Below are 22,155 nucleotides of genomic sequence, written 5' to 3' on the forward strand. Positions count from 1 at the left end.
TAACCCTTTTCACAGACAGATACCTACATTTTTGGTTCTTGTACTGAAAGGTCCAATGTATCCGCACAAGATCTATCCATCCCATCTGCAGCGTTTTCTCTATTCATATTTGCGAGAGGGATAATATTTTACCAACAAAGTGTTTTTGATTTTAACAAATGGAATTTATATCGGTCATCAACTCTGCATATTCTTTATTTAGGTCTGTGGTAACCTCACTCACATGCTGCATGGGGGAAAATGATTTATTGCTGTTTTTTTTTTTCACTTTTCTTTTTTGCAATTAATAGGTGGGTGGATCATGCCCTTATTTTGTTGCAGATTTTTGTATCAAGCTTTTCTGCATGTTAATATGTGGTAGGTTTTGTGACAAATATTAATGTGGCTAAATATCTGTTCCGTTTTCCGAATGAAATCTATGACGGATACCAGATTGGAACTGCTTTTCAGTCACAGAAGTGTTTGCAACAAATTTGGCATCCTTAGGAACAGAATCAAAGCACACGGGGGCGTGCTATGCGATTGCACCCTATGCGATGTAACCAGCACCCAGTGTCTTGTATTGTCTAAATGCAAGAAAGCAGGTGCTAGTTATCGGCTGGGGTGCTTCACGCCCTTGTGCACTTTGATTCAGTTTCTAAATGGAGTCAAAGCACTAGGTGTGAACAGCACCCCCTGGAATCCCTCGCCCCATACCATATGTGTGCATTCTCACATGGCGTTCTGCATTTTAGAAGCATACCCCAGAATGCCACGTGTGAAAGCACCTGACATGCGGGTTTGCTTCCTTGTAGCATAAAAAGGGCTTCTCTAGGGGTTAAAACAAAAAAAGCCTGTGTTCACCCCAAAACAGTGCCACCTGATCATGGTTTCTGCTGGAGAGAGAGTTGCTGTTGGATGGAAGAAGCCATGTTTTTAAACCTCTCTATGGGTTCAAAGATCCTGTTTGGGTTTTTGGGCCGTGTAATTTAGCACCCTGGCTGGTGTTTTGTGCACGCCTGCTTTACATGGTGGTAACTTGATTTGTTCTGTCTCCCTGTTCCAGCAAATGGTTATGAGCCTTCGTGTCTCTGAGCTGCAAGTACTTCTAGGATACGCAGGACGCAACAAGCACGGTCGCAAACACGAACTCTTGACCAAAGCTCTGCACTTGTTAAAGGCCGGCTGCAGTCCAGCTGTACAAATGAAGATCAAGGAGCTGTACCGACGGAGATTTCCACTAAAAATCCTCACACCTGCGGACTTTTCTTTACCAAGCGTGCACTCCAGCACCATGCCAGCCAACATGTCTCCATCCTCCATTCCTCAGCTTTCATATGACAGTCACCCTGCTTCCTCCCCACTACTTCCAGTCTCCCTTCTTGGGCCCAAACATGAACTGGATCTCCCACACCTCACATCCAGCCTCCACCCTGTCCACCCAGACATCAAACTGCAGAAGCTGCCCTTCTACGACCTGCTGGATGAACTCATAAAACCCACAAGTTTAGGTGAGTACGAGGTTGAGCCGATGAATCTTGCTGCTTGTTATACCATTAACATCCTATTTTCATGAGTTGGGTGCATTATTAACAAGGAGATTATCTGGATTGGTGTTTTGTCCTTATTGGTAAATTTAGACGTTAGTAAGGGGTCTGTTCACATGTTCGCTTTTTCAGATGCAGTGTTTGATGTCATCCTGGAGTGGCGTTATAAAAAGGAGGAAGAGTAACACTTCTCAATGATACTTTTGTACATATTATGATCTATACCTGCTTTTGGCTTAAAACGGCATCTGAAAAAGTGAACACGTGACTGCACTCTGAGAGCCAAAATAGTCAGCTGACGTGTATGACAGCTGTTTCTTCTGATCAACCAAAAATGTGAATTCTCAGTTCAGTAGAGCATCTACTGTTAAAATGGTCTGTTTGGGGTCTGGAAGGGAAGGCCGAACTCCCATACACTAAATCAGTCACCTTGCCTTAAAGGAAATCTACCATCATAAGTGACACTTACTCATAGATCCGGGCACTGTGACTGTGGTAATCCTCTTATATTTGTTATCCATGGCCTCCTTCCTTATAATATTGACTTTAAAAATTATGCTAATGAGACAGAAGGGTCTTGGGATTTATTACTAGATCTCTTCTTGCTATAACTTCACAGGCTGTTAAACTGTGCAGGAGCACTCCCCACTCCCACTGTGTACTGAAACTTTATCTTCTGCTCTGAGATTACACTCAGGGAGTGCTGAGTGCCCTTCAGGCATAATTATAATTATTCTTTGATTCATAATCATTAGTATAATTGTAAAAGTAGATTTTAGAAGGAAAGAGGAGGCCATGGATCACCAATTTAAGATTACTAGATTTTCATGGATTGTGATAGATTTCTAGTTATTTGGTTGCCTTTTCTCTTAAAGGGAGTGTGCTCCACAGGTTTAAACTTAGTTGATTAACTTTCCAGAAGTTTCCAAATTAGCTTTCATTTAATTAACCAAGTTTACTTCTCTGTGCACATGGGGAGGGGCTTTGTCTGTCTGATGTCCCTTTTATATACTGAAAGTTCCTCAACGCCTCTTTTCTATAAGAGGTGAAGAAAACAGATGCATGGCCACTCTCCCAGTTCAGTAAGAGCCTCATTGAAATAAATGTGTTTTTTTTTCCCCAGGTTTGTTGAAAAATTGTAAATGTGTTTCTTGAATACAATACAATTTTCCTTTACTTGAGGGGGTGATCTGGGAGCTGGTAGGCGCCCTGTCAGTGGCTCTTGGTCCTGCAGCATTGCTTTACTTGTGTTTTCTTTTATGGTGTGTGGTTACCATTGTGTTCCTTTTTGTAGTCTCTTCAGACAGTTGTAGGCTTCTTTGTAGTGTTGTGTGCTCTCTCGTATCATGGTTCAATCTGTATACCGTTCATATAGATGGATGGATATTTGGTTGCAGAATATGTGATAGATTTTCTGCTGTGAACATATCTTTAAAGGGGTTTTCCCATGAAAAAAAAAATGTAGGCCCTATCCATTAATCTCTATGGAGCTGGCGGAAACTGCTGAGCGTGGCGCTCCCCAGATCTCCAACGCCATAGAGTTGAATGGTGCAGAACGGTCATGTGCGGCAGTCTGCTCCATTAGTCTGACTGAGCGACGAAGGGTGAGACGGAGGGACAGAGGACTCCATCGGACCCCTTTTTTTCATAATCTGCAAGTTAGGCCCTAACTTTTTTGTTAAGAAGAAAACCCCTTTAAGCCTGTTGCTCACAAGTGAATTCGGGCTGACAAACTTGCTCTGTGCACTATCAGGATTTACCAGACTGAACCTAGAGTCGCTGAACTGAACTCGGCATGTCCGTTCATTGATTCTAGAATGTGAAAGCTAAATCTCGCCAGTGACAAAGGAGAAAGATGACCGGTGCGCAAACACCTTTTAATTCAATGTCAAGGCAGACAGCCGCTGTGTGGACACTTAGCCGTCTGCAGATACGTCTCCATAGACGCTCATGCCGTGCAGATGTGTTATCTCTATCTACGGCCATGAGAACGCCTGTGCGGCGCTATTTCCTATGGAGAGCGGAGGTGTGGGCAGCGCTCCTCCCTCCTCCTCTCCAGCGCTCCGATGTGTGCTCGCCTGGGCTACGGCACACATTAGTGTGATATTTCCTAAGATGGTTCCCTCTCACCACACGCCAAGAATAGAAAATTAGATTATGGGTCTGTTCACACTGTGTCTTCTGACAGAAACCTCCTCAATCCTGTGTGCTGGATAACCAGACTCCTCTGTCTCATCTGGCTTGAGTCATCACCTTGGGTTTTGGTGAAGTCAGAATAAATAATAGTGCAGACTATACAAGCCAAATAAGTTAAGTAATTTATTGAACACTTCTTCTTCTGCCAGTTTTTTGGATCTCACTTGCTCGTGGGCAATGGACTTGGGCCCTACAGACTATTGTGCTTTTACTGAATCCAGCTTGGATTATAATGGGATCCTGTGGTGATCTTATACTTGGTTTTGGGAGGTCCAAAAATGGGGAAAGTGTCTGTAGTAAGGAAAGTTATTAGTTATGCTAGGCAGATTTACCATTCGGAAGATCCTTGATATGACCTTGAGCTTGGATAACCTGGGGATGTACATGATTGGAGATGCATGGCTGCTGTCATTTGCAAGAACAACTTGTGTGTGTCACAGCATCTCCACCTCGGTTTCTCTTGACACGTCTGTTTAGTAAGGACATTTTCTTGGAAAGATCGCAGCTGTTATTCCCCTTTTTAAAAATGTAGGACAGATGGTTGTTTTGGTTCCCTACACTTACTACTCTTCCTTCTGCTGTTATTCCCCAGGAAACATTAATGGACATTGGCAATTAATTGAACTCCGAACTCTTCAGAAACTCAAAGTGCAAAATTTAATTACTGTATATACTCGAGTATATGTGCTGAAATACCCCTAACTCGGCTTATACTAGAGTCAAGAAAAAACAGTGTACTCTGGGGGAGGGGGTGACGGGCTGTTCACTACAGGGACTGTGACCAATGCATTTCCCACCCTCGACTTATAGGCAGGTCAATTGGTTTTTCCATATTTTTTTTTTGTGTGTGTTAGAATTAGGGGTCTCTGCTTATACTGGAGTGTACACCGTTAGTTTTAGGGGAGTAATGTAACTATGCAATGATGATCATCTCTTAAAGAGAACCCGTCATGCAAAATAACCCCCCTAAACTAAATATATTTTCATAAACTGCCATTAGAGAGCATTGCCTCTATCCCTTCATTGTCCCTCTACATGCCTGTAAACCTAAGCAATGAGGTCCTAAAGCTGTATGCAAATGAGCTGTGAAATGTCCAATGAAGCATTAGCATATTCAAGCTGTCCACTCTATTCATGAGTGGGAGGCACAGCCACACCCCCAGTGCAGGACTGACAGCCTGTATAATGATGTGAGGCTGTATAATGATGTGCTTCCTGGTGCTGGCGCCCCCTGCAGCCTGTGTGTGTGTGTGTGTGTGTGTGTGTATAGGAGAGATACAGCAGCTCCAGGCAGCCATGTTACAGCAGAACATGTCAGATTCATGTGTAGCTGATGTCTGTGTCTCTCACCTGTATATTAGGAGGATGCAGCATGTCAGCAGATGCAGCACACACACTAGCAATGCTTTACTATACATTACACACAGACATGAGCAGGGGGAGGAGAGGGGAGGGGTAACAGGGGTGACATCACTGCCTCTGACCATGTGACCAGCCTCATTTACATGATTAAAAATAGATGATTTTACAATGAATAATGTATGAAATAACTAGATAAAGGCTGGGATGGGATCCATGTGAGCTGCTCCAACAGGTGGAGGTGACAAGACTAGTGACACAGACCTGATGACAGGTGTCCTTTAATGTTATTAGTGGGGATGTGATGCCCCATGAAGATCTGATGCCAATAATCAATGCTCTGTCCTGTGACCACTGACCCCTTTGGCTTTGGGAGCAGGGTAGGCTCAGTTTTGATGTTCCCTATTAATGACAATGTATGGAAGACGCTCCTGTTATTGATTGCCCGATAAAAAGATGAAATGATGGGGCTGTGCTGTTTTCTCCCATTATTTTTAACAGCAGAAAGTGGAACCTTTCTGAATGTAGTTATGGATTTAGCCCAAGTTTCCAACTTGTAAAATAATTAAAAAAGTTGGCCTACATTTCACATACCTGCGTATTCTTTATATTAATACTTGCACTAAATTGAGGCTAAATATAAAAAGCTGCCTAAGGCACGAGCAGGGGCTCTGCAGCGAGTGCATCCCATTGTCTGTATAACTTGTGGGCTCGCTATCACAGCATTGGGGATGGCAGGTTACAGATCTGTGACTGTGGTGAGGACAGAACATTCCTGCACTGATGATAACATGACAGCTGAGGATATCCAGGGCTACCGCTGCGTGTGGGGGAGGAGGAGCGCTCTGTATCCAAGACAACAGCTTACACCAATCGGCACGCTCTGACCCCGTAAGATCCTCTGTGGTCCTGTGTGCGCGCGGCTCTGCTGATCCTTATTACTCGCCATGGGCTGGACGTCTGCTGAATAACCAGGATTGATCACTTACTTCACTGCTCTCTGCATCTGGGAGGGGATGTTTCTATGAAAAAAAACCCTCTATACTGATGCAGAGTTATACATATGTATATATAACCTGTTATTTATAGCAGCCATATATTACACCGCATCTTATAGTCCCCCTGATTCATACATCTCCAACATCTGCATAAAACGCTTCTACCAGAATTTGTGCTATATCCATCTAAGCTTCATTCTACTGAAGGGAACTGAGCTGTAACCCATGGATGTGTGGGGCACTCATCTTGGAAGAAATGTTTGGTAATTTGGTCTGGTTGCCCATGAGCGAGTCTAGTCCAAAATAAGGATTACCCGTATTAAACCTTGTATCTGTGGACTGAACCAACATTCCTAGTTTGGTCGGGGAAATCCCTAAAGCGTGTGTTACACCTTTTATTATTTTTCCCATCAAAAATTCTTCATGAAAAACCAAAAAAAAAAAAATTTCCAAGTTAGCTGACTTTACTGACTGCACTTAATGGACAAGTGCAGTAAAGTCTAACAAAACTGTAGGTAAAGTAGGTTGCTTGTTTCGGAATTGTTTAGTCGGCATCCTTAAAGGGGTTGTTCACTTTCAGGAAATGATTTCATGTCTGCAATCAAGTCATACAATTTTCCAATATGTATCTTTTTTTTCTAGATCTCTGCTTGCTGTCACTTTTTACTGCCATCGGCTAGAAACCAGTCTTTGGTCATGTGATGTCACATAGGTGCGCAGCTCTTTTCAGAAATCAGAGCTGTGTGATCTAACGAGGCGTGCACCTGTGTGACATCACATGACCAGGGACAGGGGATAAAGGGTGAAGCTTCCTTTAGAATGACAGGAAGCCGAGATCTAGAAGACACAGAAGAATTGATACTGAAAGTATATTGGAAAATTGCATAATTATTTTTCATTATGCAAACAATATTTAATTTGGGAAGTGTCTGTAGTATACATTTTATAATGGGTAAGCTGTCCATACATGGTGGCCGACTGTGCAAAGATATGGGGCCTGGGGGGGGGGGGGGGGCGGGGGGGGGGAGAAGCGGTCAGCTCTCTAGTATCCTGTGCATGGCTATCCTGATGAAAGTCCTCCTTCACTTTATCTGTTGTGTGTATGTGGTGTTTTTTATTACTGTGTGAAATGTATAGGACTTTGCAGGACTGTTGTTTTAGCAGTAAAAACCTCTCGTAGTTCTCTCCAGTGCTCTCCCTTTTTAGTTGGCAGCATTAATGAACATGAATATTTCATGTACGGAGCCTACAGTATATCCTGTAATGGTTCCTGTGTTTATAACGGTATCGGGGGGGGAGGGGGGGGGGGGAATCTTGGTTACTCTTCTTCTTAGGGAAGTTCTTTGTGACCGATGTAAATCCTGGTAGTGGGATCCCCCATCCGGGACGTTTCTGATCAATCAGTGAGTGACCTCGGGAGGGTCCTGGGAGGAGGATATATGATGTATAAACTTTATCTCCAAGTCCTGGTATTTATAGCTCAGTCCGGGGATTGATGGGTTTCTGTTGGGCAGAAGTGTCTCTTGGTGGTCACTTATCACATAGTCACAAAATGAAAGTTTAAGAGCCCCCCCCCCCCTCCCTCTCAGTATAAGCACATTCAGGTTTAACCGATTCAGGCCCACGGTGATTTGTGTCTTCTGGACCAGGCAAAAAAAAAAGTTGTTTCTTTTCTTCCCTTTTTTTTTGTATATGATCTTTTCAAGTATCTTACTTACTGTTTGGGCTTTTTTTTTTTTTTTGGGGGGGGGGGGGGGGGAGTTTTTTTTTTTATGAACATTGTTTTATTTTGGAGAGACATTTATATATGAGCTAAATAGATGATCTAAAAAATGTTTGTTTTTTTTCCTGGCTGTAATATAGTGTTTACCCTACTTGCTGCAAATTTTGATACATCACATGTCTGTTTTGGGGTAACCGGTTTACAACGACGATTTATAGGGTGCATACATTGGGTTGGGTAATATTTTAATTAAGATATATTTTGCTTCAAAGGGCGGAAAAGGGCTTTGGGAACTAAATTTAACATCCCCCCCCACCCCCCCCCCCCCCCCCCAACTCTCCCTACTTTTCCACTATACCTGGGGTGGCTCTGTTACTGGGGAATGTATTGTAAAGTGTTTTACCATAAAATATAATTGAGAAAGAGAACTTTACAATTGGTATGAGTAGTGTTAAGCCAATTCTACTGCCTTGTATGGAGTTATTAGATCCGCATGCGCTTGCTTACTGGAATTACCTTTGTATTGGATATTACTTTTATTACTTTTCTTCCTCATGGTATAAAACTGAGACGATTTTACTGATTAGCAAAATGTTTTGCTGTTAATTCCTGTAAATATGTTGGGCAGGGAGATTATTGCAAAATACATGAGGTCTTTTTTTATGCAAAAATTACCCCACTGTGTGTCATTGGCCCAGAAAGTCAAAGCCAGGGGCTTCTCAGAATACTCGGTACTAAAGATTACATAACCCTGGTACAGGCGGTCCCCTACTTAAGGACACCTGACTTACAGACGACCCCTTAAGACGGACCCCTCTCCCCACTGTGAACTCTGGTGAAGCTCTCTGGATGCTTTACTATAGTCCCAGACTGCAATGACTAGCTGTAAGGCGTCTGTAATGAAGCTTTATGAATAATCCTTGTTCTCATTACAGCATGACTGCCTGTATTGTACTGTTTTGAGCCTTTTAAAGGACGCCTGTCATCAGGTCTCTGTCACTATTTCTGTCACTACTACCTGTTGGAGCAGCACCCATGATCCATCCCAGCCTTTATCTAGTCAATTCATACATTAATCATTATAAAATCATCTATTCTTTATTATGTAAATGAGGCTGGTCACATGGTCAGAGGCAGTGATGTCACCCGTTACCCCCCCTCTCCTCCCCCCTGCTCATGTCTGTGTGTAATGTATAGTAAAGCATTGCTAGTGTCTGTGCTTTATCTGCTGACATGCTGCATCCTCCTAATACAGATCTGTGAGACACAGACATGAGCTACACAAGTACCTGACATGTTCTACTATAACATGGCTGCCTGGAGCTGTTGTATCTCTCCTATACACACACACAGGCTGCAGGGGGCATGGCCGTCAGCACCAGGAAGGACATGGAGGAGCCATTACACCATTATACCTCAGATCATTATACAGGCAGGCAGTCAGTCATGTGTATAGGAGTATCTCATACACACACAGGCTGCAGGGGGCACCAGCGCCAGGAAGCACATGGAGGAGCCATTACACCATTATACATCACATCATTATACAGGCTGTCAGTCAAGCACTGGGGGTGTGGCTGTACCTCCCACTATTGAATAAGCTGGACAGCTTGAATATGCTAATGATGTATACCGCTCCCGTAGGGTGCCGTGCGCCCATAGAAGTGTATGGGGGACGTATATCGGCCGTATATACGTCGGCCGTATATACGTCCCCCATACGTTCGTGTGAATATAGCTTAAAGGGGAACATCCGAAACTATCTTAGGAATGGGTCTATTTTCTTCTCTTTCCAAATGTGACTTTCTCTCTGCAATTTCTCTCCACTCAGTATTCAGCTGTGTGGAGAGGGGAGAAATGATCAGATATGTAGGGGGCCGAAGAGCACGTAGAATGAAATACAAAGTGTATTTTTTTTGTTTTCTAATACATTTTCTTGTTTGTTTAATCATTTGTAACTTATTCATACTTAAGTTTTGTCTCCAAGTGTTTTTATTCTCCTCCGGTCAGTTGTTTCTGTAATGACCATTTTTGTGATATTCCTTGTCAATCATGTGCCCCATAGAGCACACAGCAGCCACTGCAAATGCTGCTACAGGGGGGAAACTGCCAAATATAAGACCTATATATTGCATTGTATACCAGATACCTTGCTGTTCGGTATGTGCACATGCTCCATCTTTTGTTCTGTTGTATCTAGAAATATGCTTTTGATATCATGATAAAAAGCTCGTCTTTCATATAACCAGCGAGCACTATTGCGCATGTTTTTTTTTCTCCCCTTTTGTTGTTTAGATGTATGTCTGCATTTTTTCTGTATATACGTTTCCGTAGATCACAGAACCACAAGCCTGATGTGATCTAAAAGATGAGATTCTTATTTTTAAAATGACACCAGTAACCTTGTTCTTTTTTTACTATAAAACCGAATATAGTGTCATCTGAATGACCCCCCCCCCCCTGCAGTCTCTAAACTTAAAGGGGTTGTCCACTTTCAGAAAAGAAGTGATATGGTTTGTGTAAGGAAAAGTTATACAATTTCCCAATATACTATACAGTTCTCTAGAGCTCTGCTTGCTGTCCTTCTATAGAAAGCTTCCATGTTTACTTCCAGTGGATAGAAATCTGTCAATGGTCACACAGGTGCACGGCTAGTTAGTATAACAGAGTAATCAGAGCTGCGTGATATAACGAGTGTGACCATGGACAGATTTCTATCCACTGGAAGTAAACATGGAAGCTTTCTATAGAAGGACAGCAAGCAGAGCTCTAGAGAACTGTATAGTATATTGGGGAATTGTATAACTTTTCCTTACACAAACCATATCAATTCTTTTCTGAAAGTGGGCAACCCCTTGAAATCCTCTCCCCTTGATGGAAGAGGGAATTCTAAAAAGGCCATTTCATACCCTACCTCAGGCCCTTTTTACCTCCTTGATGCTCAGCCCACATAAATTAAAGGTTATGGAGAGTACTAGATGGTACTTGACTAGTCACATATAAAGCTAGTGACTGGTTCCTTTAGAGCCCTATTAACTGACACTTTTTTTTTTTAAAATAGTTTCCCTTACATCCACATAAATCAACTTTGTTATATTCCCTGGCATCGGAGAAGGCTTCCCATCTACTCCTCCCCATGTCCCATGCCTCTTCTCAGCATCAGGGTGACATCATTACAGGTCCTTGAGCCGCTTAACAATAGCAATAGCAACTTTCTTGGTCAATTTATAAACAGACTGAAAATGCATGCGTTTCCATATGTTTACCATGCGTTTGACGCGTTTTCACAGCTGCCTAGAAATGAAGCGAAACGGGTTCAAAGCAACGAGGCGCACGCGTAACCTCCGAGGCGTACGCGTTATCAGTCCACGAACTAACTGTGATAGCACCTTTAGGGTGCTGTTACATGGTGCATTCCTGGTGCGTCTTTTGCATGTTTAACATGCGTTTGGCTGGTTTGAATCCGTTTTTCTTCATTTGTGGAACTTGTGAAAATGTTAATACAGTTTTCAAACTGGTAAACAAGTTTAAAAATGCACCAAAAATGGTCCAATAAACAGCACCCTGAATGGTTCCTTTCCATGGCTGCAAATTCTTTTTATCATAGTTTTTAATGAAGCCTTTATTTTGGGTGGGTTAATTTGCATGACAGGTTCTCTTTAATTTGTATATAAACTTCTCAGGGCCCTATCTTATGACCAGTTGGGCAGATTAATAATACTAAACCTCATTCATCGTGTACATTGTGACAGACGGGGCCGTGGAGTCTGGGACCATTTTGGAGGAGTCGTGATAAAATGGACCAATTCCAAGAAGATATAATTAATTGTTACAGACTGTACCGATGCAGTATGTGCTGAATATGCATTGGAATTTAGGAAAATTGTGAAATGTTCTTTTCGATCAGTTCTAGTCATGATCTTTAGGATTTAGTGAAGAACGAAGTGGCAGGAAAGGACCTGGGAGCAGTACAGTAGAGCTGACAAGTACATGCGGTCCCCTACTTAAGAACACCTTACATACGACCCCTAGTTACAAACGGACCTCTGGATTTTGGTAATTTTCTGTACTTTAGCCCTAGGCTACAATAATCAGCTATAACAGTTATCAAAGGTGTCTGTAATTAAGCTTTTTATTAATCCTGGTTCTTATGACAACCCAACATTTTTAAAATCCAATTGTCACAGAGACCAAAAACATTTTGACTGGGGTTACAATAATAAAGTATACGGTTCCGACTTGCATACAAACCCAACTTAAGAACAAACCTACAGAACCTATCTTGTATGTAACCCGGGGACCGCCTGTACTTGCCACTACCCTGGTGCATACAGCCAGAGTCAGGACACAGAGCAGAGTGGCAGGAGAGGACCCGGGAGCGGTGAGGATTTTCTTTTATTGACGCCTACAGCATTAGTAGGGTTCTAGCAATTATTAAGGCTGATATCAACCATAAGGGTTACAGAATTTAGTACTTTTTATTTAAATATGTTATGAATTTTATTTTTAATTCCGTAAATTAAATGGACTAACCAAATGCCATTTGCACAGTGTTGGCCCTCTCTTTGGATATTACTATTACTTGCTGCTCCGGGTGTCACATGCAGCATAGCTATAAATTAAACATAAAATATGGGTAAATCCAGCAAAAGTGAATAAGTGATTATACAAAGACTGAGGGCCAAAACTGAGCAAATGGCATTTGGTTGGTCACCATGGAAATGACAAATTTTTGGCTGGTGCCCATCTTCGGCAGGATGCCCGAGGCTCAGATTCCTGTGTAATACCTAGGAGTAGAGCGCATGATCATTCTGCAGTATTGGGGTTTTTCTATACACCTCATCTCTCTGGTTTTTAAACCTCTCCCTTTGTTGCTGCTATACAAGTTCTAGACCTATTCAGCATGACACAAAGATAATGGCACCTCCTTATCCTTACTAGGGTTCACAGCCTTCACTTGCCTTATTCTGACATCGCCATAAGTGGTAATTACCTTGTCACTATGATTGTGATATCTGGGTGGAATCTGTATTACTCAGAAGAAAGTCACGTCCGTCCTGGAGAAGGTACAACTTGTGACCACAGCAGCGCAGGTCCTACACACTGATCCCATGTCCCCAGCAGAATTATAGCAGCTTAAAGTTTCTTCATTGACTCTACACATCAAGTGATGAAAGGGGGTCCCTAGTGGTTACATCCCTCTACGGTAACTTGTATAAACCAGTTCACCACTAAAACATGATACCCGTTTTAAGCAGTATTTAAATGTAGCAGCACTCCCTTAGTAGTAACCAGTACCCCCCCCCCCCCCATTCCCTTCTCTACCTATTTGGGGGTTTTCATGGGTAGCCTATGCAGAGAAGGACCCAGGGTACAGGACTAGTGGCACCCAGGACATGCCCCGATTGGCTGTTCTAAATGGCCAGAAGCCGTAAAAGTGATGGCACAAAAAAAAAGCCTCCTTCAGCTGTATAATGGCCATGCTTAGGTACTGCAGCTTATTCTATACAAGTGAAAGAGCCTCCGTCCTCTCTCCTGTGTAGTGCCCAAAGCTACTGTGTTACCCCCATTACTCTGATAATTATGGCCTGGGGATGTTGCATCACTCCTCCTCCCCACAGCCCACACACTTCCAAGCCTAGAAAACGCCTATAAGTTAATATTAAAGGAAATCTACCATCAAAATCAAGCTGATAAACCAGGGGCAGTTACCCATAGATCCAGGCACCATGACTGTGGTATCTTCTTATATTTGTTATGCATGGCCTCCTCACTTCTAAAATCTACTTTTATAATTATGCTAATGATCCTGACTGGCTCAGATGGGCATTTCCAAAGACTCCGTAGTAGTGTATCTTCACATGCTGCTACAATGAGCGGAGCAGGTCTCCCTCCTTCCTGCACTTCCTCCTGCTGCTAGATTACACAGGCAGAGGGAGGAGGGAGAGACATGTTATCCTCATTGTAACAGCCTGGGAGCACATGAGAAGTTCCCCTGCAATACAACCTGTTAGCGGGTGTGGATGAAGCCATGTACAGCTTCTTAAAGTGCTGCACACTATTCTCCCACCACGGAAACAAAGTCTGTGTTATCTAGAGGGAAATAATAGAGAAATCAATGAGGGCGGCCACTACCTGATGTGCAGGGATGGGTTGTGTGGTTAGTTGTGCCACCTGGTTATGTGTGCTATGCCATGTATTTATACTCATTGCTGATTAATGACCATGATCTTATGGGAGCATCTGTCCCAAAAATCTCTGCTTACATTTTAGTGTTTTAAGTTTTGCTGGTCACCTAATGTGTGTTAGTGATGCCTTGCCTAACTCAACTAAGCAGAATATCCTTAGAAACCTTCATGTCTCTCCGTAGCCTGAAAGTGTCTTTCCAGAGCGGCACATAAAGGGTTATTGCATGTGTATGATCCAGAAAACGTTGCATTGTTGAAATTCCTATAAAGTGAGCTGCTAGATCAGGACCCGCATGTCCCCTTTAAGAGGTAACCGTTGCGGTAATGAACGGCCGCCCCCACTATCTTCTGTACACTTTTTGTGATAATATTTTGACTCTCCGAGGGGGGGGAGAGGTATGAGAGTCAGATTATATTGGAATGTAATGTAATAAAATCGTCCTGTTCTTGTGTCTCCGCAGCCTCTGATAACAGCCAGAGATTTCAAGAAACATGCTTCGCATTTGCATTAACACCACAACAAGTCCAGCAAATCAGCAGCTCCATGTAAGTCGCCCCCACCCCCCTCCTTTCTGTTACCCCCCCTCCCCTATTCTCTTGCAGCCACGTCTCCCCTCCCCCCCTCCTCACGCCTCTCACTTGGCAACTGTGCTCGGGCCTATTGAAATCATTGTGCGTGATGGGGGCTAGAGTTACATCTGTGGCTGGTGGGGAATTCAGTCTTGTATTGGCACAGTTTGGAGTGAGTGATACCAGGCTGCCTGCACGGGCGCCATATCCACCCCCAGATGGTTAACTATTTGGTGGCCCACCTTCTGTATAAAAGAGAAGAAAACTTTCCAAATAAAAGTTGTGCCAACATCTATACTGCACGGCCTATAAGCCATCGGCAGAAAGGCTGCGAGACGCTGAGCTCTCATAACTTCTCTTTGATGTGATCTTTTGTCTGTATACAATGGCCCTAATGGCTTCCTGTCACAAACCTTGCACCTCCAGTGCACTCACTTCAAGGGACACTCAAGTGCCTCTCAGGAACTGGATAGAAAGACTATAATGGGATGTAAAAGACAAGATGAGTGTTATGTTACCAAATCATTTATGGATGAACTTATTAGTATTCAACTACTAGGGTCCTGACTCTCATTACACTATGATAAGCAAGTTAAGGGCCCACAGTTCCCCAGTGAGCACCAGGGCCTCTTCATTACCAGCCACAGGCTATAGAGCCTTTTACTACATGTGTATATGTGTTATGGCTAGGACCTACAGGAAGCAGCACTGCACCACACCACCACTGTAATGTGTGTGGCACTGTGCCTGGTACACTCCGCCAAGCCTGCATCGGTCTAAGTGTTCCCCAAGCGGCCTCTTATCACATTTTCAAGGATGTATTAGGCATTGTAAGATTATTATTATTATTTTTATTATTATTATTTTTTTTAATAAATTCCCTATTTATCAGAATAAAAAGCTCTATTTGTCACACACTCACAAACCGTTTTAGGTTCTTTCAACTACCACGTCTGTAAAATTGTCAAAGTATCTGGTCGCTAAGTGGTTAGCTATTCAGCAGATGGCCACTCCAGTTGCCTGGGATATAGATCTTATCGATGTAAGATGGTGGGCTATAGCTTGGCGGGCATATGGCGCCGCAATGGAGAGAAGGGGTGACCCCTCCCCTCTCCATAGAGATACACGGCGCCGTAACACAGGGGAAAAATGGGATATGTCCTATCTTTTCCCTGGGTGCGGTGCTGTACGTGTGCTGCACCGTACCGCTTCATGCGCCCATTACCGGCCTATGGGGGGGACTTGTATGTCCAAGTGTACAGTCCTCTGCTACGATGGTGCTTGATCCAGTGATGATAGAGATGAGTCCTGGACTCCCCTTCATCCCTCCCCCAGTTTTGTATATTTAGGAAAGTTCTCACTGTACTGTTTTCTACTTGCAGGGACATCTCTGGAACAAAATGTGACTTCACAGTTCAAGTGCAGCTCAGGTAAATGGTCGATTACGTCTTGTCTAAAGCTTAAAACATTGAAATGTATTTTGTTCATGAAGCTTGGACCTTGTGGTTTCCATACAAGGATCTGGATCCCAACAATGTACTCGGAACATTCATAATTTGGTGATGATCCTTGGGGCAGTAGTGGACTCTTGGTCTCCACCACACTGGGGTTTACAGACCAAACATCTTTGTGGATTTGTAGCCTCAGGCTGTGTTCATCACATCAGGTGGTTTTTTTTTTTTTTTTTTTTAGTACGTGCACTTGTATAACTGGAAAGCCTTACTATTATTATCATTGTTGTTGATGATAATCATTAACAATAATTATAATAATATATAAATATATCAATAATATAATCTAAATAAGATAATGATAATTAAAGCTTCAATATGTTTATAGCGTTTCAGATAGAGAACAAAAACCCAAATAATCTTTGCCGTGATGTGAACAGAGCCATCCACTGTCCACCACTACTCTTGTATCCTTCTCCTTACAGGTTCTGTCTATCAGAGACTAGCTGTCCTCAAGAAGACCATTTCCCACCAAACCTGTGTGTAAAAGTCAATGGCAAACCCTGTAATCTGCCAGTAAGTGGAGTTAATGCTTATGTTTGTGTGAATAGACGGTAAACCACTACACTGTAGGAATACAGCACCACCCGTGTTCCCAGGCTGAATATGGTATTGCAGCTCCCTTTCATCTGCTTCAGTGGAGCGTAGTTTCTATTCTAAAAAGAAGGCCTAGGCTGGTGTGGTTTCCATTGGATTGCAGCTGTTTTATTAAGCCTGTGCTGTGTAAAGTCTTCAGTTCACTTTTAAAAATATAATTCTTTATTTCAACTCCCCTCACAGGGTTATCTTCCGCCAACCAAAAATGGGGTAGAACCAAAGCGACCAAGCCGACCAATCAACATTACCTCACTTGTGCGTCTGTCTACAACCGTTCCTAACACCATTGTGGTCTCATGGACAGCTGAAATTGGACGGGTACGTTTTGCAGTTAAAAATGTTTTCTTTTTTTTTTTTTTCTTTGTGAATGACTTCCATCTGCATCAGTTGACGCTTGTTTAACAACCATTTTAATAAATTTGATATCTGTAGCTACTTGGTGAAATAGAACAATTATAAAATGAGTGTGACTTGCATAACTCCGCATATTGTAAAGCTTTGGTTTAAGAAATCCTATCACTTGATCTGTTTTGCAGAATTTTTCACTGGCTGTATACCTGGTCAAGCAGTTGTCTTCAGCCATCTTATTACAAAGACTGCGAGCGAAAGGGATCCGCAATCCAGACCATTCCAGAGCACTCAGTAAGTTCTTTATACATGCGATTATAGGATGGTCTCCTCACCATCTACTTGCTGAGATGTAGAAGGTGCTGATCATACAGATCAGATCCATGTGCAAACCATCGGCATTTCCATCATCCGTTATCATTCTCTTTCTTTCTAGTCAAAGAGAAACTCACGGCTGATCCAGACAGTGAAATTGCAACAACAAGTTTACGGGTTTCGCTACTCTGTCCGGTAAGGTTTCATACAGGTCAATAGATTTTATATTTATTTACTGATTTACCCTTTTACAGTATGTTGTGTAGATGTGTTCCACATTGTATATAACATTTTACAAAGAGAAGACAGATGTAATTTGCAAAATAAATATAAATTTTATTCAAGTTGAACTTGAATAAAATTTATATTTATTTTGCAAATTACATTTGTCTTCTCTTTGTAAAATGTAGTTACTAAAACCACAGATGTAGCACAAAATACTTTTGCTCTACACCCCACATTCTTAGTATATCCACATTGTATATAAATGACTCCCTTGAAAATGAGTGTCTTTCTGTTCAGAGCAGAATGCTGTCTGTCCGGGGCCTGCTGTGGCAGCGTTCTCCATTCTGCCAAGATACATGCACACCATGTCACCCCTCCTCACTTACCTCTGTCCTGTTATTTTGAGGCTGGTTAATGTGCTGGCTCAGGTCATCTTTAGAAATTACATATGCACAGTAAGCATCCTATATGTGCTATACATAGCGCAGGGCCTGAGCACCAAAATGTAAGGTGGAGCATGGCCATGGTGCCAAATTCCACGTTACCAACTCATTTCAACAAATGTTAAAAATACTAACATTTTCATACTACAAAAAAAAAATAAAAAAAACATGGGAGACACCAAATAGGACATGAAAGAACGTGACTGGTGATTCATGACCTCAAAAAAAAAAAAAAAAGGAGCAGTTTAACATTTTTTTTTTTTTCTGTTTCAATTTCAGCTGGGAAAGATGCGCTTGACCATCCCCTGCCGATCGCTTACCTGCTCCCACCTGCAATGTTTTGACGCCACGTTGTATATACAGATGAACGAAAAGAAGCCCACATGGGTGTGTCCTGTGTGTGACAAGAAGGCCCCATATGAGCATCTAATCATTGATGGGTGAGTGTTTCCACACAGTACATATGTGATCCACAGGATAATGCTTCATACATGAAAACTTGTACATGTGCTATCTGTAGGTTCAGTGCAAACCACGTTTAAAAGGTTTTTCTAGGGACACACCCCACACACCGTTTTTGTGTCCATAAAGAGACCACATGTCTGGTAACACATACATTTGTGTGCTGGTGACTCCCCAAATAATGGGAGTGAAGATGTGACTTGTGTATAATAGCTTGTCGCCTTATTATCAGAGAAGTCCAGTGGTTGGTTGAGGGTTATTTTCTGCGTTTACTGCAGCAGTGTTTGGCTGAGAAAGAATATGGACCCCTCATAGATAAGACGAGGAGCTTGATTTTAAATGGTGACCATAAAGTGCCGGACGGTTTAGTTTGATCACCAAAGATTTTTTATATACTTATAGCCGGACGTTGTTATACCAAGGATTCAACATCTCTTCTAATTCAGGTCCCTTCTGAAAGTTGTATCTTGTCTCTCCTGCATATCCGCAAGTCTCAGAATCACTGACATGTAGTGCATGTGTAATCGAACACCGCACCATCTGAAATCTAATAGTACTTGAAAGCGGGCCAGATGTAACACTACACCCCTCCACCTTTCACAGGGCACTTGGAGTAACTCTACACCAAATCTTATGTAACCCGCATTCTGCTCCGTAACATGACACTCTATTAATGTAGGGAAGTTATTTCATTCTGGAGAGGTGCGTTATAACTTTTTGTGGATGACTTGCACAGCCTGGAATTTCTCTGGTATTAATTACTAAGTATAAAATATACTACAATATTTCAGAAACTTTTAACTCCACTTAGATGAGAATACAGGTTTTGGGTTTTATTGTCGTCCGTTTTGCTCATGGTACAAATACAGGCAGTCCCCTACTTAAGAACACTCAACTTACATACGACCCCTAGTTACAAACGGACCTCTGGATATTGGTAATTTATTTTACTTTAGTCCTAAGCTACAATAAACAGCTATACCAGTTATCAAATGTGTCTGTAATGAAGCTTTAGTGTTAATATTGATTCTTATGACAACCCAACATTTTTAAAATCCAATTGTCACAGAGACCAAAAATGTTCTGGCTGGGTTTACAATGATAAAATATACAGTTCCGACTTACATACAAACTCAACTTAAGAACAAACCTACAGACCCTATCTTGTATGTAACCCGGGGACTGCCTGTAAGAGGACCTGCCTCGGTCACTGGTGTGAATGTTAAAAAGAAGCACCTTTCTCTCCAATGCAGGGCCTGATATTGGATTGTCCGGTATCATATGATATATTGTCATATACAGTATATACCTCTGATATTATACAAAATGAAAGCTAAAACAAATCTATACACATGACAAGGTAGATCAGATGCTTCCAACTCTATCCTCTTTGGATGCACAATATACCACATGTGCCTGAACAATTGCCTGCCAGCATCTTGTGAAAAAATAGAATTCATTTATTGGAGCCTTTATCCATATGCCATGTGATGTGGTTTTTGCATAAGAATCTAATAAATCCAATTTTTGTATGATATATTTGTGCAGGACTTCTATTCTTTTCATCTATATTTATGTAAAGTTACTGTATTTTGGCCTTTTGATACACAAGTGATTGTTTGCCTTTTAAGGGCATAAAATCATCTTTTGCCTACCGTATTCTGAGTGGTCGTGACACTGCAGCACCACATGCAATGCCTTCAATGGATTGGTACTCACAGCTGTGTGACCCCGCTGTTAAACAGTAGACCAAGTCATAGACAATAGTTTGAGGATCTCTGAACAACAGATGTCAGACTAATACAAGTCGACTGCGGGGAAAACTGAATATCTGTAAATTCTGGACAACAGTGTCCAGGATACTATATGTGATGAAAATTTAGATTTTTATTTTTTCTCCTCTAGCCTGTTCATGGAAATCCTAAAATGTTGCACAGATTGTGATGAGATCCAATTCAAAGAAGATGGCTCCTGGTCACCCATGCGGTCAAAGAAAGAAGTGCAGGAAGTCACCACTTCGCTGAATGGAGTAGATAGTGAGTTCCGACAATTTACAATTAGTTGTCATCTATAGATGTTTCCAAACCCAAATCATGATAATTTCCCATTGCTTATGATGAAACGTATCCCTAGAAAATATAAGATATTCTCCTTTATGGGCAGTTTATGAAATCCTGACAGTGATTTATAAAGGACAATACTAGCGCCCACGCAAGTGCTCTCTAAGCCTCAGCAGTTCTCTTCACTGGGATTGTAAGAAGTGCCACTGGCTGTATGATCTTTATTATTGAACATCCAATCCTAAAATCCCCTTCTGATGTGTTAGTAATCATGGCTTCCATTTCATCCCAAGTTAGCAGCTGAGCAGGAGTGCCGGGAGCTGAGGCATTTATACAGAAGAGATTGCACTTTGCATCTGCACCAGGGGACCCCATCAATTTAGAGAATGGGGATCCAATTCACCCTTGTTATGGAGTGACAGGTTGAACATGCATCTTCTCATTTTGAGATGAACGCCAAACACTGTGTCCACTACTTTAACATCCAGCACATGTCTATGAATCTTGAGTTTATGTGAGAAGACAGTGTGCTCCTCTATGTTCTTTGTTAGTAAGAATGTGATATTGCAGGTGGATGTATCAGCAGTACAGTAGAGCACCAGGTCTCCCCCAGCCAGCCTTCCAATAAAAGCAAGAAGGTGGAGGTGATAGACCTGACGATAGACAGCTCTTCAGATGAGGAGGAGGAAGAACCATGTGCTAAGAGAAGCTGCCCCTCCATTACTCCTGCTTCACCATTAAGTAACAAGGGGTGAGTAAAATATAAGAAAGTTCCATGTCATATAGAAAGTCATTTTGCCTTCTTCATTAATTGGTTGATAAATATATATACATTTGATATTGTCTTTGCAGTATGATGAGCCTGCCACACCAGGCATCTCCTATATCTCGAACACCTAGTCTGCCAGCTGTAGACTCTACATATATCAATACTCCCCTAATTCAGGACTACAGGCATCCTTTCCATATGACACCAATGCCATATGACTTGCAAGGTAGGAGTTATTAACACCGTGTTCCTTGAGTTTTGCAGATTCTGGTCTCATATGCTCGTACATACATTGTGGCTTAGGTTACAGCGAGTTAACCTCTTGTTAGCAGGGTGTTGCTTGGTTTCATAGACCGCTTACCCGTGATGTATTTTTTCTTAACAGGATTGGATTTCTTTCCCTTCCTTTCCGGAGATAATCAAGTAAGTAGTTGAACTTTTTTTCACTAGTATATGCCATAATCATCTGTGATGTAACCACTGAGAATCCCAATTCCTCAAGTTCAGTTCTGTTTCTTTTTACTGCTTTTTAAAGGGGGGTATCCCAAGCATTTAAAATAACTAGCTGATTGATAGGAGTCCCAGCAGTCAGACTCTTAAGATTACAGGAAAGGAACAAGCACATTCTGGAGACTGGCGATTCCATTCTCACTTCTAGGTGGAGAAGCAGGACGCATACTTGTATATGGGAATGACCCAAATGGCCACGCACAGCGCTCGGCGATCTCTGACTGCTCCACTAGTCAGTGAGTGGAGCGACTGGGAGCATGCTAGTCTTGCAACTCAACACTTAGTGATGGTGGGATCCCCATTCTTCCATTTGCGGGGGACCTGTCCGTGGATACTTGGGGCAGCTCCCTTGGGG

General features: G+C 42.2%; 1 protein-coding gene across 4 annotated transcripts in view; it reads left to right on the forward strand.

The window, feature by feature from the left end:
- Positions 1-22,155, forward strand: part of PIAS1 (protein inhibitor of activated STAT 1) — a 35,455-nt gene that overhangs the window by 11,994 nt on the left and 1,306 nt on the right. For all 4 annotated transcript variants that reach the window (XM_072148719.1, XM_072148723.1, XM_072148722.1 and 1 more), the window contains exons 2-13: positions 1,046-1,490; positions 14,452-14,536; positions 15,943-15,990; positions 16,497-16,587; positions 16,852-16,986; positions 17,205-17,310; positions 17,453-17,526; positions 18,279-18,439; positions 20,367-20,497; positions 21,092-21,272; positions 21,374-21,516; positions 21,676-21,713. In XM_072148719.1, coding sequence (XP_072004820.1) covers positions 1,046-1,490; positions 14,452-14,536; positions 15,943-15,990; positions 16,497-16,587; positions 16,852-16,986; positions 17,205-17,310; positions 17,453-17,526; positions 18,279-18,439; positions 20,367-20,497; positions 21,092-21,272; positions 21,374-21,516; positions 21,676-21,713 — 1,638 coding nt within the window. The remainder of the gene's footprint in view (positions 1-1,045; positions 1,491-14,451; positions 14,537-15,942; positions 15,991-16,496; positions 16,588-16,851; positions 16,987-17,204; positions 17,311-17,452; positions 17,527-18,278; positions 18,440-20,366; positions 20,498-21,091; positions 21,273-21,373; positions 21,517-21,675; positions 21,714-22,155) is intronic.

Source organism: Engystomops pustulosus, chromosome 4, assembly GCF_040894005.1.
Source record: "Engystomops pustulosus chromosome 4, aEngPut4.maternal, whole genome shotgun sequence".
Taxonomy (NCBI): Eukaryota; Metazoa; Chordata; class Amphibia; order Anura; family Leptodactylidae; genus Engystomops; species Engystomops pustulosus.